Source organism: Copadichromis virginalis, linkage group LG5 (assembly GCF_057382275.1).
Source record: "Copadichromis virginalis isolate Kocher_CV1m ecotype Utaka linkage group LG5, C_Virginalis_male_GT1.1, whole genome shotgun sequence".
Taxonomy (NCBI): Eukaryota; Metazoa; Chordata; class Actinopteri; order Cichliformes; family Cichlidae; genus Copadichromis; species Copadichromis virginalis.
In genome coordinates, this window is record NC_140622.1 from 34,924,326 (window position 1) to 34,938,389 (window position 14,064).

At 37.0% G+C, this 14,064-nt stretch overlaps 1 protein-coding gene across 1 annotated transcript in view; it reads right to left on the minus strand.

Moving 5' to 3' along the window:
• tafa3a (TAFA chemokine like family member 3a) overlaps nt 1-14,064 on the minus strand; it is a 130,556-nt gene that overhangs the window by 15,869 nt on the left and 100,623 nt on the right. Inside the window, exons 3-4 of the mRNA XM_085457525.1 lie at nt 2,612-2,761; nt 1,677-1,801 (exon numbers count right to left, since the gene is read on the minus strand). Coding sequence (XP_085313651.1) covers nt 1,677-1,801; nt 2,612-2,761 — 275 coding nt within the window. The remainder of the gene's footprint in view (nt 1-1,676; nt 1,802-2,611; nt 2,762-14,064) is intronic.

Sequence of the window (14,064 nt, forward strand, 5' to 3'; positions counted from 1 at the left end):
GCTGTTGTACGGCACTACGTTGCCTGATCGGGGTTCAAGAGTGGTATGTTGGTCACATGTCCGTCCGCCAGGCAACGTAGTGCCGTACAAAGTAGCACGAAAAACAAACTTCAAAGTAGCGCTACGCGTTCAGCGGGAGGCGTGGATGATGAGCGGCGATAAACTTGCGAAAAGCAAGTTATGCCCAACTCCACCAGTGGATTCTGACAGCGTGGAAAAGTGTGAAAACATCCACGATCACCAACGGATTTCGAAGGGCTGGACTGCTGCATGATGGAGAGGAGGACACCGCCACGGCCCTTCTGAGGGTGTTTGACTCCGACACTGACAACGAGGATTTCTTTGGTTTTGAAAGTGACAACGAAGGAGAGAAGCGGAGAGTGGATGACGTAGCCATCCTGAGCCTGTTCGTTTCCGACACTGGAGAAGACGACTTTGGTGGTTTTAGTGCGCAGGAAGATGGTGGTGAATGACTGACTTTTCTTCTTGTTAAAGCCGTGTCACTGCACCTGAGCCTAAAAGGTAGTCTGAATCTATTTTTCTGGTGTGCTGTAGGTTATTGTTTTGTACTACATTTGTTACTCATTTATGAAGCACAGCACATGTGCAAATATGTACCCATAACTTGTTTTTCAAAATACTAATAAAAGTGATGTGTCTCCAAACAGCCATCTCTTTCCTGACAATTCCCTTTGTGCATATTCTCTTACATATGATAAGTCAACAGTAAATACGGTAAACGCATTTAGCCTGTCAGCTCCCTACAAAGTTTCAATGATTGTGCCAAGGTGGGAAAAGAGGATGTAATTGTCTGGTGTATTTAACAACACTTGAGCGATCATCCCGTGTCCTGCCTCCTGCAGCTCAAGCCAGGCAGTTTGTTCACATAAACCAACCGAATTTTTCTAACATAATCTAGAATTTGGATGATTGAACACAGTCAGAAATTGTCCAAACTACCTACTTTAGCCTATTGTACGTTAAGTTCTATTGCTACTATTTTGCTAATATAACAAAACTAGATTTGTTTTCTGGCTAGCTATACCAATCTTCATTTTACACATTCCTTGGTATTTTGTGGATAAAATTGCTTTTGAGTTCAGTTGTGCCAAAATAAACTGAGGGTTGAGGCCAGAATTCTTTGGCTTTAATTGTATTGCATGGAAGAGTACATTTCAGCAGCAGCTTCCCTTTACATCCTGGTCTGCCCCAGAGCCTGCTGCATTGCCGAATACCTCATCTAAATGCTGCAACCAAATTAGTAGCTTAAGTAAAATACAATAAACTGACTGTAGTTAGACAACAAAATAGGTCTAAAAGTAAATAGATTGCTGAACTTAACTCACCCCCTTCCAGTGCAGAAGCTGATCGCTTCAAGATACACTTCACTGATTCTCCCCTGTGAGTCACATCTTCCTCTCCTGCTGCCTTCTACTCTGCCTACTCTGATCTCATTCATCTGAAGTTAATGAAAAAAAAAACTTTCAGTGCTTTCTTAGGTTTTCTTCCTTTTTTCTTTCACCTCGCACCTCCCCGTTATTTTAGGGTCACATTTTCTTACAGCTTTTATTCTAGGCTGTGACTTTGTTATCACTGTGTCATTGTGTTGATTTTAGCAATTTAATGAATGAAGGCGCGAACCCACTTTTTACTTTCAAACACAGAACTCAACACACCTTAGTTGTCTTAACTTTGTTTCCTGTACTGCAGCTCCATCCTTTGAGATCAGGCAGCACTTTACACTCTTCTCCATCCATGCAGGGATGCATCTGGCACCACCACTTCTGTGCAACTATGGATGCTGGGAGTAAAATAAAAGTGGAAATAAAGGAAAAGAGAAAAACAGCAGAGTAAACAATTAGCACCATGCTGTTTAAATATGTAGCGTTCTTCTGCTCTGACTGAAGTAACAGCAAGTGCCTTTGACTTCTATACACAGCACAGTGATTAACGAGAGCACTTTGATCTCTAGCTGGTGGTGGAGACCTGTCAGTCCTGCTCCAGAGTGTTTTCAGGCCTGAATTACAGGGCATGGGTCAATGTCAAGCCAGTGAGAGTAGTGAGCAGGTGTGTTAAGGTGTGTGGAGGATGAATGTTTGTATGTAGGAGGAGAACAAAAGCGTGCAGCAAGCTTATGCGTCAAGATTTTTTGTTGCTTCAAGGAGGCCTATAGGGCAGAAACAGCTTTCCCTGACATTTCTAAAGTGAAGGGAGAACTGTCAAAATATGGAAGCCTTGTCAGAGATATTACAGTGAAAAGAGGAGATAGGGATCGATTCACCTGTAACTGAGGCCACTTTTGACATAATTTTAAATGACCTGGCCTTCTGTCTATTCCACTGAACATGTCTGATATAAAGCAGACAAACAGCTGAGCGAATGAACTGATAAGTGAATTGATTTGAAGATTATGAAGCCTTTGGGTTATACAACAGCAATCTCAACATTGTATTTTTTGCTTCACGAGAAACTCCTTGTGCCAAACGATCAGTGAAATAAGCACCAGAGGCACAGTGACAGGTGTGACAGGTTTACACCGTGCCACATTTCTACCCTAATCAGAATTTGGTCTCAAATCATCACCAAAACTGTAATGAGAAGCTTGGCATACCGTCTACACAAGATGGAGCTGCTCTTGTTGTTCCTGCCACCTGTCCAGGGAAGCAGGAGCATTTGACAGTCTGGGATCGCTCTTCGATCTTGTTCTTGTTGCAGCATCGATGTGCAGCAATTACCTCACAGGTTCCTGCTTTCACATGAACTGGAAACACAAATATACACAGTGGTTAGAATATATGAGACGGCCTTTTTCAAACTGAAATATCTCTCACCACAACAACAAAGCTACAAATACCAAGACTCTAAATGGGTAGTTTGTATAGAGTGTTTGTATTTTTTAATATAAGAGTGTTTTCTTTTTCTTATAATGCGTGGTATGTCTTGATGCATTCTCAATCATCCAAGTAAGTAAATCTCCAAAAGCTGATTCTGTTCATCTGGACGTATATTTTTTGGATCCACTGAAAATCACATTAAATCGTTTAAAGGAGCATTGCGTTAGGAGATCTATTTAGCCAGTACTTTGGTCACAAGAGGAGGAGCGCATGTTGTGATTGTGGGAGAAGCTGGAGCTCCCATAGAAAATAACTGCAAGCAGAAGGGTACAAACTCAGGGCCGTCTTGCATGGAACCAAAACTTTCAACCACTGAACCTCTATTCCCTCTCTGAACGTCCAAACTTGTTTTTGATATTCTGCCCCATTCCCATGTGGTTGCACTAAAAATGTAATTCTTTGCAAAGGTTACTTTCTAATACAGATTATCTAATTGTCCTTACCTTTCTTGTATCATTTAGGGAAATTAATCATACAGAAGACTCCAGTGCAGTTGATGGGAATCATTTTAAATATACAATTTTGACTAATTACAGTCAGCAGAGGGCTTGGCTAAAAATAAATGAAAGTGCCCATTTTTATGGTGATGGATGAACATAGTAAATAGTGCAGCACATTTCCAGCATTTGTGGTACACTAAACTAACCAGTTGCGGGTGGTACTCTCATATTACTGTACAGATATGTAAGTTTTATCAGTTTTGCAAGAGAGCAAAGAAATTTAAAGATGCCCAAAAGCTAACAAAATGAATAAAAACAAGGTACACTGGCATCTTTTGGTAATATGGTGTCAACTACCCAGCTATTAAAGTATAGTACAGCTCAAAAAAACTTTTTTTTTTAAATTCAGAAAGTTCAAATTTCATAGATTCTTTATTGGTTACCTCTAAATTAAAATATTTCAAGTCCTTTTTGCTTTACTTTTGATGTTCATGGCTTATAGCTCATGTAAATGAGAAATCCAGTATCCTAAATTTTTAGAATAGCTCCAATGATCAGTTAGAAGGATTTACAATACAGAACATTTCCAATGAAATCCAATATTTAATCTAAAAAGAGAACATTGGTCCAAAAAGGCATCTGGCACTGTTCTTTTTCAACTTAGTTCAGATAAGCAATGTTGTCTCTGGCTCAGGAGTGGGTTGACGTTAGCTCTGACAGTTGCAGCCTCTTTCCTGAGGATATCTGTTTGCAGTGGCTCTTGATGGTCTGACACCAGCTTCTGTTGTTTGTGCAACTTTTCCTACCACACTTTTCAACTTTTTATCAATATGCTTCAATACAGCAGCCGCACAGCCAGCTTCTCCAGCCATGACCTTCTGTGGCTTACCCTCTCTGTGGAGTGTTTTGATGATCGTTATTCAGATAACAGTGAAGTCAACAGTCTTCCCTATGATTGTGGTTACATTCATTGAACTAGATGGAGACAGCTATATTGTTTGAATAGTGATTTACTCAAGTTCAAAATAGCATATTCTAATAATTGAACAAATATTTGATTTTCAAGCGTTACAAGCAACAATTCTGGATTACTTGGATTACATGGATTAGTAATATGAAATCCACTGTACAGTTCTTTCCAACAAAACAAGTGTTCTGCAGAGCTCAAGAGAAAGTAGTCATCCAGTATGAAAGATAGTATAAAGCATAGTGCTGAGAAAAGGTGCAAGAGAGACTGTTGTTAATGTTTTGTCAGGACACGAGTTTTGCCCCATAGAAGACTGAAAAACATTTCCCTTTGTGCTTTCATGCCTATATTATTATAAGGAGAGTCCCACTAGTACCAATTATCTGTTATAGTGAAATCTTATTTGAAACACCAAAACACCATAGCTACTTATATCCAGGTCATACCCCAGGTGGAGGAGCCTGACTTTGAACTCCATGTAGCTCCACTGGTCCACATACCATATCCTTGAGCGGCATACACAATGCAGCTCACCCATAGTTGCAACCAGAGGACAAAAGTAACACCTTCGATTAGGGTAAGCCTAATCTAACTGATAATATAACATCAACAAAAGACATAGTTTTAAATTATTTGGCAAAATAATGGCAATACAATGCAATACCAGTTACAAGGACATTGTTTTTACTGTCATTAGCTTTGATGAAACATCAATACTGCTCTTTACATTATATTCATTACTTTTCTGGATAGACCCATCTCAATGCTGTGCATGTTTGTGTTTTGGTACCTAACAAACACTGCTGCATAGGTAAAATAAATAAATAAAAACAGCATCTGAAAAGTTCTGACAATACTATCAGATAAGCCTTAATTATGTCTGTAAAGATTTTCCAATTTGGGCCTCTTCTTGAAAATAAATTGCAGCGAGCTTCCATCTTCCCATTAGCTAGCAATCCTGAAATCTCATCTACAACATTAAAAACATTTTGCTTCCAATCAATAAGGTGCTATTCACATTCCCACAAAAGCCAAGACAACAATTGACGATTAAGTGCTTTTCAGTGAGCAGAAACTTACTGATGCAAAAACAGGTCAGGCTGCATGCCCTTGATGTGATTATCTTTAAGCCACCAGCACGCCCCCGGTCAAAGTTAATTTCAAAAGTTGGAATAGCTTTGTCAGAATATTCAAACTTTGTTAAGAGATAGATGCACACGGACAATAGGTGATCCCTAGAGGGGCAATGGGGGAAGATAGTCATTGTAAATTACCTTATTGTGAGGGAAAACAAATAGAGCATTAACTGATTAGTCATTACACCTTTTATATAATGGATATAATGGATTAATAACGGCTTACATCAAAACAATATAATTGCATCAACTCAAAGATAAGGCTAGATATCACATTCAAACCCTGTCTGAACTCTGATGTGCTTCATTTATATAGTTTTTTTTTTCTGTATACATCTCCACGCTACCATTTTTCTCTAGGTAAAAGTCTCAGTGTGATTAAAGAAAATGTTTGTTTCTTTCCCTGAATGACCTGGCCAAGAGAGCAACAGACATCACAGCAATTATTAAAAGTCACAGTCTACAAGAGTTAACACAATATGCAGATTGCATAAAATAAATATCAAGGTCAAAACAGGTTCAGTGCAACTACAAGAATCCAGTCTTTTATAACTGACTTATTATTTTGTAAAGTGGGGCAGCATAACAAAGCAAATATTGTCGTTTTGTTGTTTATTCTATACATAAAAATTTGTAAACTATTATGAGAGAAAGTGACTTTGGTTTTTACATATTTTATATTTTAACAGATAGTAAGGAACCAGTCCAGGGGCAGATTTGTATATAAAATTTTATGTATAAAACCAGATTGATATATGACTAAGTGGGAATTGGGATGGACACCTAGCTAGCTTAGCTATTAATATTACTAAACATGCAATGGTAATTAGTATCCAATTTCCTTAGGTGCTGGTCAGGCACATTCATAAAGAGGCAATCACCCTGATGTAAAAAGAAACAAAGCAAGTGAGAGCTACAGCATAGGCTGCAAGTGAGAATGGGACTGTAGACTCGTTAAGGAAACAGAAAGCGGCTAGTTTGGACACCCCATCTGAAGACAACCACTGATTAAAACTGAAGCTGCTGACCAAGGTCGCTGACTGTGAGGCTCGTTCTAAAAACCCCATGCAGTGTGGAAGGGGTGAGCGGTCAGAGAGCAGGCCATAGGGGTCAGCTGAGTAAGAAACAACAATGTGTGATTACTATGGCTTCTACATAGTGGGCATGGAGTCCTGGGAAATAATGATACCAGAGAAAGAGTTTTTCAAAAACTGGAAAACTAGAGACAAACTTGGAGTTAAAACCTTTAAGACTTTGGGTGAAAATTTAGGTTGACTGACCTAAATGGACTAAACTCTTTTTGCAATAGCCAAGTACTGATAGAACATAGGTCTCAAGGTAAGGCCGAATTCAGACTGCTTACATGAAACACAAATGTTTCACATGAAGATTACATTTTGTTTTGTTTTTTTACCGTAAAACAGCAGAATGAAAGACATAAAATGCAATGTATACATGCAGAAAATAGGTTGCCTGTTATCTTTTCTGTGTGAAAATATCCATGTAGCCACATAAATGGCTCGCAAGCCCTGTGATCAATACATTTCTATTAAAGCACTTAGGACTACCATCGGTTTAAATCAGCAGGCACAAACATTAGCAGCAGGGAAAACTGGGAGACAAACCGAGGTGAAAGGACAGAGACCACTAATGAGAGCTGGCACAAGGCCCAACCCTTCAGCCAGTCAATACCACTCTAATCTCCTCTGCAATGATATTCATCGAAACCTGATTGATTAATGCCAAAATTCAACCAGACATTTAAATAATTGTGAATTATTAGTACAACAAATATAAAGCTTTTCTAGCTTGCTAGGTTGTGTTCCAGCAACATCATTAGGATTAGCAATGGGTCATAAAACATGAAACTTAAACCGATGTATAGTCACTCTTGAGATAATGATGATTATTTGGTTATTTGTCAGCTGAATTTGTTTATTTTTATGAACACATTGTATAGTCTGATGACTAAAATCCCTTATGTCAGTGCGAGTTAGCATCAGCTACGCTATATTGTATTGGTAAATATGGTGGGAAGGAGAAAACCTAGCTCTGTGGCCTCATTTAGACAGTAAAGATCATTCAGTGTTTTAAGTGATGTTTATTTCAGATGAAAGCCGGGTGACTGAATGTATCTCATCAGTTAATGGTATTAAGCTGACATAGCCTTTACTTTAATAATGTCATCTTACAAAACTATTATTTGGACTGTAAGTAACACAATTGACAAACTCAGTCGGAATGAACATTTCCTTTAGTGTCTTCCTTGTAATCCCAAATTGTGGATAGTTTAGACACTGATGATAATTGAAATAATTTTCATATAATAATAGAGTCACAAAAAAAATTTATTTAAAGGCTGAAAAACTCAAACTGACCTACTGTACACTTATTGTACTATGAAGTTCATAGTACTCTTCATGAGTAAACTCGTCATTTTTTATGAGCCCATTTCAGTTTACAATAAGAGACTTTGCAAAGTGTGAATCCCGTGGTGCAAAAAGGAAAGAGATGACAGATGCACTCTTCTTTTAATTTTCTTATTTTCCCCATCACGTTGCCCCACTAGCTCTGACTTATTTTTATTCATTTATTTAGTGCCAACACAATGACAAAAGGCAGGCAGGAAAAAGAGAACCACAGCCGCTGTTTTTATTTATAAAATGTCCTCATGAGTCATGCTTCATTCTCACATTTTCGTTTTACAAGCAAGTTTTTTGTGTTCTGAAAAAGCTAAATAGAACATAAGAACATTATCTGTTTAATTCAAGAACTCAGTCACACTCACCTAAAGTCATACATGATGACATGCACACATTTGAGGTAATAGTAATTCTTTAAAAAAGGCCACTGACTAGTCCTAAGGTCAATCTGACATTAAAGTTATATTTGGAGTGTTGCTGATTTCTGCAAAAATACACTTTTTAGGCCACATATATACATTAAAAGCAGACTGCAATTTGTCCTGCAACCCAAAATAAATCAGGTCATAGCTTAGAAAGCCCTTGAGAAACGCTGTTGCAAACTGAACCTTATGGAACAGAGCTATACATTCATTTCTCTACTAAAAAAAACTTGTTGGCAATCACTAGTGCTCTCCTGTTGTTCTTACCAAAGAACTGATCGCAAGGGTTAGGAGAAAGCAACAGGTTACTGTCAGCTTCTACAGCAATCAAACAATTGATCTAACATGCCGGTGTGGAGGCATCCAGGACAACACGCTGTTCCTGCTGTCAGCTGCATGACTTGCTATATCAGGATCACCTGGTCAGTCAAGCACAACATACAGTAATAGAAGCACGACAGAGAATACATGAAAAAGAGGAACGTGGTAATGGCGTCTGGAAGACCTCACAGACTGCAAAAAGGAGAAATACTTCTTGAAGAGGCAAAACTGAGGCACATAATGCATCGAATCATCTCTTACAAGTTCAAAAACTTAAACTGAGGTAATACTATGAATGACATCCTGGAATAGGGTGTTTCTATTTGTTGTAGAATTTTTGTAAGCATATTTCCAAAAGTGCTGTTAAAAGCTCTAAAAGCACCTTGAATAACTTTCAGCTGATCCAATATGCTACAGCGATAGCACTGACTGGGACAAGAAAGAGACCATATTTCTCCCTGTTAAATTCAGAATTAAATGTAAAATTGTTCTGTTCGCACATAGTCTTGAATAATCACCCCAATATAGACCTCCACTGTACCTTATTATCCTAACCGAGTACTTCATGTCAGACTGCAGGCTTACTTGTGAGCTTTCAAAAGCAGAATAGGTGGACATGCCTTCAGCTATCAGGCCCCTCCACTATGGAACCAGCTCCCAGTTTGGATACAGGAGACGGACACTATTTTTCAGATTCGACTTAAAACCTTCCTTTGTGAAAAAGCTTCTAGTTAGGGACGGATCAAGTGATGCTGAACCATCCCTTAGTCATGCTGCAATGGGTTTCCTCCCGACTGTTTCCGAGTGATTGTTGGTGTCTCTTTTCTAATTAAAGATCATAAGATTTAAAACTTAAACTGTCATGGTTCTGGGGCTTTGACCCAGGTTTTTTGAGTTTGTTGTTCATTTGTGCAGAATACTGAAATTCTGATCTTCACTTTAAGGGAGCTTCTTTTTTTTTTGTTATTTAAGTTCTTGGTTCTTGTTTAATTTAGTTTCCTTTCATGTCCAGTTTCCCAGTCTTTTCTCTGTATGTCCTCATCAGCATCCCCCTCAGCAGTCCTGCTTTAGTTTGGCTATTGCTTGCTTTTATGTCTGTCCCCCTTTTTATGTCAGTCCATCATGTGTTTCTATATCTGTTATCCCTGTCTTAATGTCAAGCTCACGTGTCTTTGCCTGAGTCTCAGTGTCCTTGTCACTTTGTTTCCTTTTGACAGTCCCTCGTTTTATATGTGTTACATTTAGTTTTGCTTCCCTTATTTCACTGGTCAGATTTTGTCCAGCTGTGTTTTCCACCCATTGCTCAGACTCTGGATATCCTGTGTATTTAGCTCCTTAGTTTTCCTCTGTTCCTTGTCACGTCGTTGTCATCTTCTCATGTTGTGTGTATGTGTGTGTGAGTCTCAGGGTTTGTGGTTTCAGTTAGTTTACTCCAGCTTAGCTCTGTTTGTTACAGTATATTGTTCAATCAGCCAGTTGCCAGCAAATAAAGCTCTGTCTTAAGTTAAGCCTGTTTGCCAAGTCCTGCATTTTGGGTCCTCTCTCTGCCTGCCACACAACCAGCTCATGACACTTACAATATAACACACCTTGAGCCAGTAACAAATTTCTATTTTGATACCAGCTTAGGCTTTTATTTCCTGTCACACTCCTTCTCTCTACTTTCAATAACAAATAAAAAATACATATAAAACATAACTCTCATGAAACTGACAAATGTCATGTAACAACTCTGTATCCTGTATTATTAGGTATGAGACAAATATAAACAAAAATAGAAGGAACATATTTCAAGCATTTGAAAAATATCTTATGATAGTTAGCATTTAAAAAATATATATTGTTTCTTTTGTAGTCACCATTACTGAGAGTTTTTGAGCTGAACCTCCAGCATCTCTTTGCATACAGCTCCTGTAATGTAAAAAATGTAAATCTGTAAACATAAAATGCATCAACACGCAGTCAAAGAAACAGTGAAGGTCATGCGACATCTAGTATTGTTTGCAAAATGAAATCTACTGAGTGTTCATCAAGGTGCCTGAGGTCAGTTCATCAAAGAACTGACAAACAAGAAACGCCACAGAGTCTTGAATATCAATGGCATCACCTTAAGTGGGGAAATATTCCAAATGGGTTATTTCATCGTTAGCTGCACTGCATTCATGCTCATTTAGCGACATCAAAGGAACAACACTGATATATATATATGTATATATATATATATATATATATATATATATATATATATATATATATATATATATATATATATATATATATATATATATATGTATATATATATATATATATATGTATGTGTGTGTATATATATATATATGTATGTGTGTGTATATATATATATATATATGTGTGTGTATATATATATATATATATATGTGTGTATATATATATATATATATATATATATATATATATATATGTGTGTGTATATATATATATATATATATATATATATATATATATATATATATATATATATATATATATATATATGTGTGTGTATATATATATATATATATATATATATATATATATATATATATATATATATATATATATGTATGTGTGTGTGTGTGTGTATATATATATATATATATATATATATATATATATATATATATAGCACAAAATGAGATATTTATTAATGACCCATCAAATCAAATTAGTTAGGTAGTTAAAGGAGCTTATATCATTTAGAAGAAAATACATAATTAATAACTAATTTTAGCTTTAATATAACAATTATACATCTAGAGTGAGTAAGAACCTGCTTATCTAAACTCCAAGTGTACAGTTCAAACAAGTGCACTTGACAGACCCTAGTGTTGTTAAGTTGAATTAACATCAAATCTTCTTGTTGACGTGAAAAGACCCACACCTGACAAGAAATAATCTCTGTTATTCAATAAGGTATGAAGCACATTAAGCTTTAGTGGGCTTACACCACAGAAGGACAGGGAACAAAAAAAATCCAGTGTGTATTTTCTGTTTCAATCTTGCCCCATGCAGTGTGCAGCTAGTCAGCCTTTTTCAGTTGGCAAACGTAGAGGCAGATCAAAACGCTGAAAACAGAGTAAGGTTCTGGCCAGAGGGCCCAACCGCAGAAACAGCAGCAGCCATAAAAAAAAAACTGAGGTTGTGGGGCATACAATAGAGACACTATATGAATTAATAATGATTCAAATCATACTATTTGTTCCAAAGGCCGGTAACCCATTTTTGCCAACTCAAAAGCCTCTACATGCTGAACACAACTAACTGCAGCATATTTTCCAGGTATAACAGAGGCTACAAATGACAACAGCTACCAGCTTCCCACAGCCAAAACACTCATTAATAGGAAATGTGAGTGGGCATTAAAAATAGATCCTGGTAAAACAATTGAAATAGATACATTAAAAAAAATCTGTCATTGTGGCATCAAAAACACCAGAGACATACTGAAGTATTGACTTATGAAACATTCATTCCTATTGCCTGGTGAGAAATACAAAGTGATCTCTCACAAGAGCAGTGTTTAATTGGATTACCATATCAGAAAAGACTGACTCGTTTCTGCCATGCTGTAAACCTGCTGAGCTGACGATCAGGCCCAGCACGATGCAGAGACGCACTCACCTCTGAGAGAGAGGCAGAATCAGTTTAAATTAACTGGAAATTCTACTTTTTATCAGTGTGGATGCTATTCTCATATTTTTGGGACAAACATTGGTCAAGATGACATTTAACAGCAAAGTCTCTGCTGCTAAGTATTGTTTTATCTTGTGTTTTTGATGGGGAACACTATGTTCTTTTGTTCGTTCATTTTTATCGCTCTCATCAGCATTATTTCCCTCATTTGTTTTTTGAGAAGGTGAAGAGCCCTCTTGTCAGTTCGTATCATATAATTCACATAATTTTCATACTCATGAAATCATTCAGTGACCCCCTCATGCAATATTGATGGGGGAATTGTCATCCTGAAAGAGCCCACTCCAATTAGACGAGAAATGTTTCATTATACATTGTACTGCAGTGACCCTTCCTTCTCCAAGGACAAGTGAACCCAAAAGATGTTCCCATAAGAGCTGCCGCTGTAGTGATCATGCATTAATTTGCAACATGTCTGTCTGTAGGAGAATGAGATATTTCCCAACTGGGAGAGACAAAAACAAAGCTAAAAACAGGGTAAATAACAGGATCTTTATTTTGAGTGTGGCAAACTTTCAACTACTACCCACTAGACAAGTGTTAATTAAAAAAATATATAAAAGAACAACAGAGAGACGTACAATATGTGATAATGAATGTTAGTCTATGTTATATAGCTGTATTAAGAAGCTACAGTTTGCTAACATGTTCACCATACAAAGATGCGATATTTTGGTCTTTGTCGCTGTTTTTTTTGCGGTTTTCTGTACTGAGGTGGTGAAAAAAATCATTACTGCAGGTTTAAAATGAACAGCACTAGAGAAGCAAACTCCACAGCATAGCAGATCCAGCAAGGTCCAATGTGAGCTGATATTACAAACTAAATAAGCTATAATAGCAGGCACATTTTATAGTATGAGATGATTTCAATTTTTTTGTTTTTGTTGTTCGGATAGACGTCTGGACAATTTCTATTAGTCTCTTATTAAAAGAACACAATGAGGAACCAAATGTTTTGACAACATAAAAAGAAATATGAAAAGAACATCAAAAAAGATCACTTTCTTCTTAAGGAAAGCACTTGCAGGTTGATATTCAGCATTTGTGAGAGTAATCAAACCAAAAACCAAGCTAATCATAATCATCTGCAACATGGTGCTTTTGAGATTAGATGAAAAGGGAGAAACACGGAGACTATAGTGACTAAGAAAAGCTAGTATTGCTTGTTCATCTGTCTTTATTATCCATGCACAGTTTTGTTGTAAAAAAAAAAAAAAACATTTAAAAAAAAAGCTGAATTTTCCTTTATATTTAATCTTCTACTCACTGAGGACAATCGTTAGAGAGAAAGAATATAGAAACAGATGAGTGGGCTCTCACATTCCCAGAGTGTATGCTTTAGTGGTTTAGATGAAGTCGATGTCAGTACCATTCATCTAGCTGCCACAGTGTAAGAGCCCACCACTGACTGATCAATTGAAGTCCCTCAAGGAATCATACAGCCTTATAAGTGAAAGGCTACTGAAGTTATTAAATCCAGGGACAGCAGTGGCAGCAGCAGTGAGACAGAAACAGACTTATACATGGCGTCAAAGCCTTCTCTTATTCTCTGTATAGCTACTGCAAATGTAATAAGGGATATTCAGAAACCAGAGATATCACAATACAGAAAGGTTTTTTCTTGCAAGATGAGTGACTTTATATGTGTGGTATAATATTTTTATTTTTAAATCTACACACTGAATTTGCAAACATATGTAGTGCTTAGCAAATAAAGAACTGAACGGTCAAAAGGTGTACAAAGCATAGG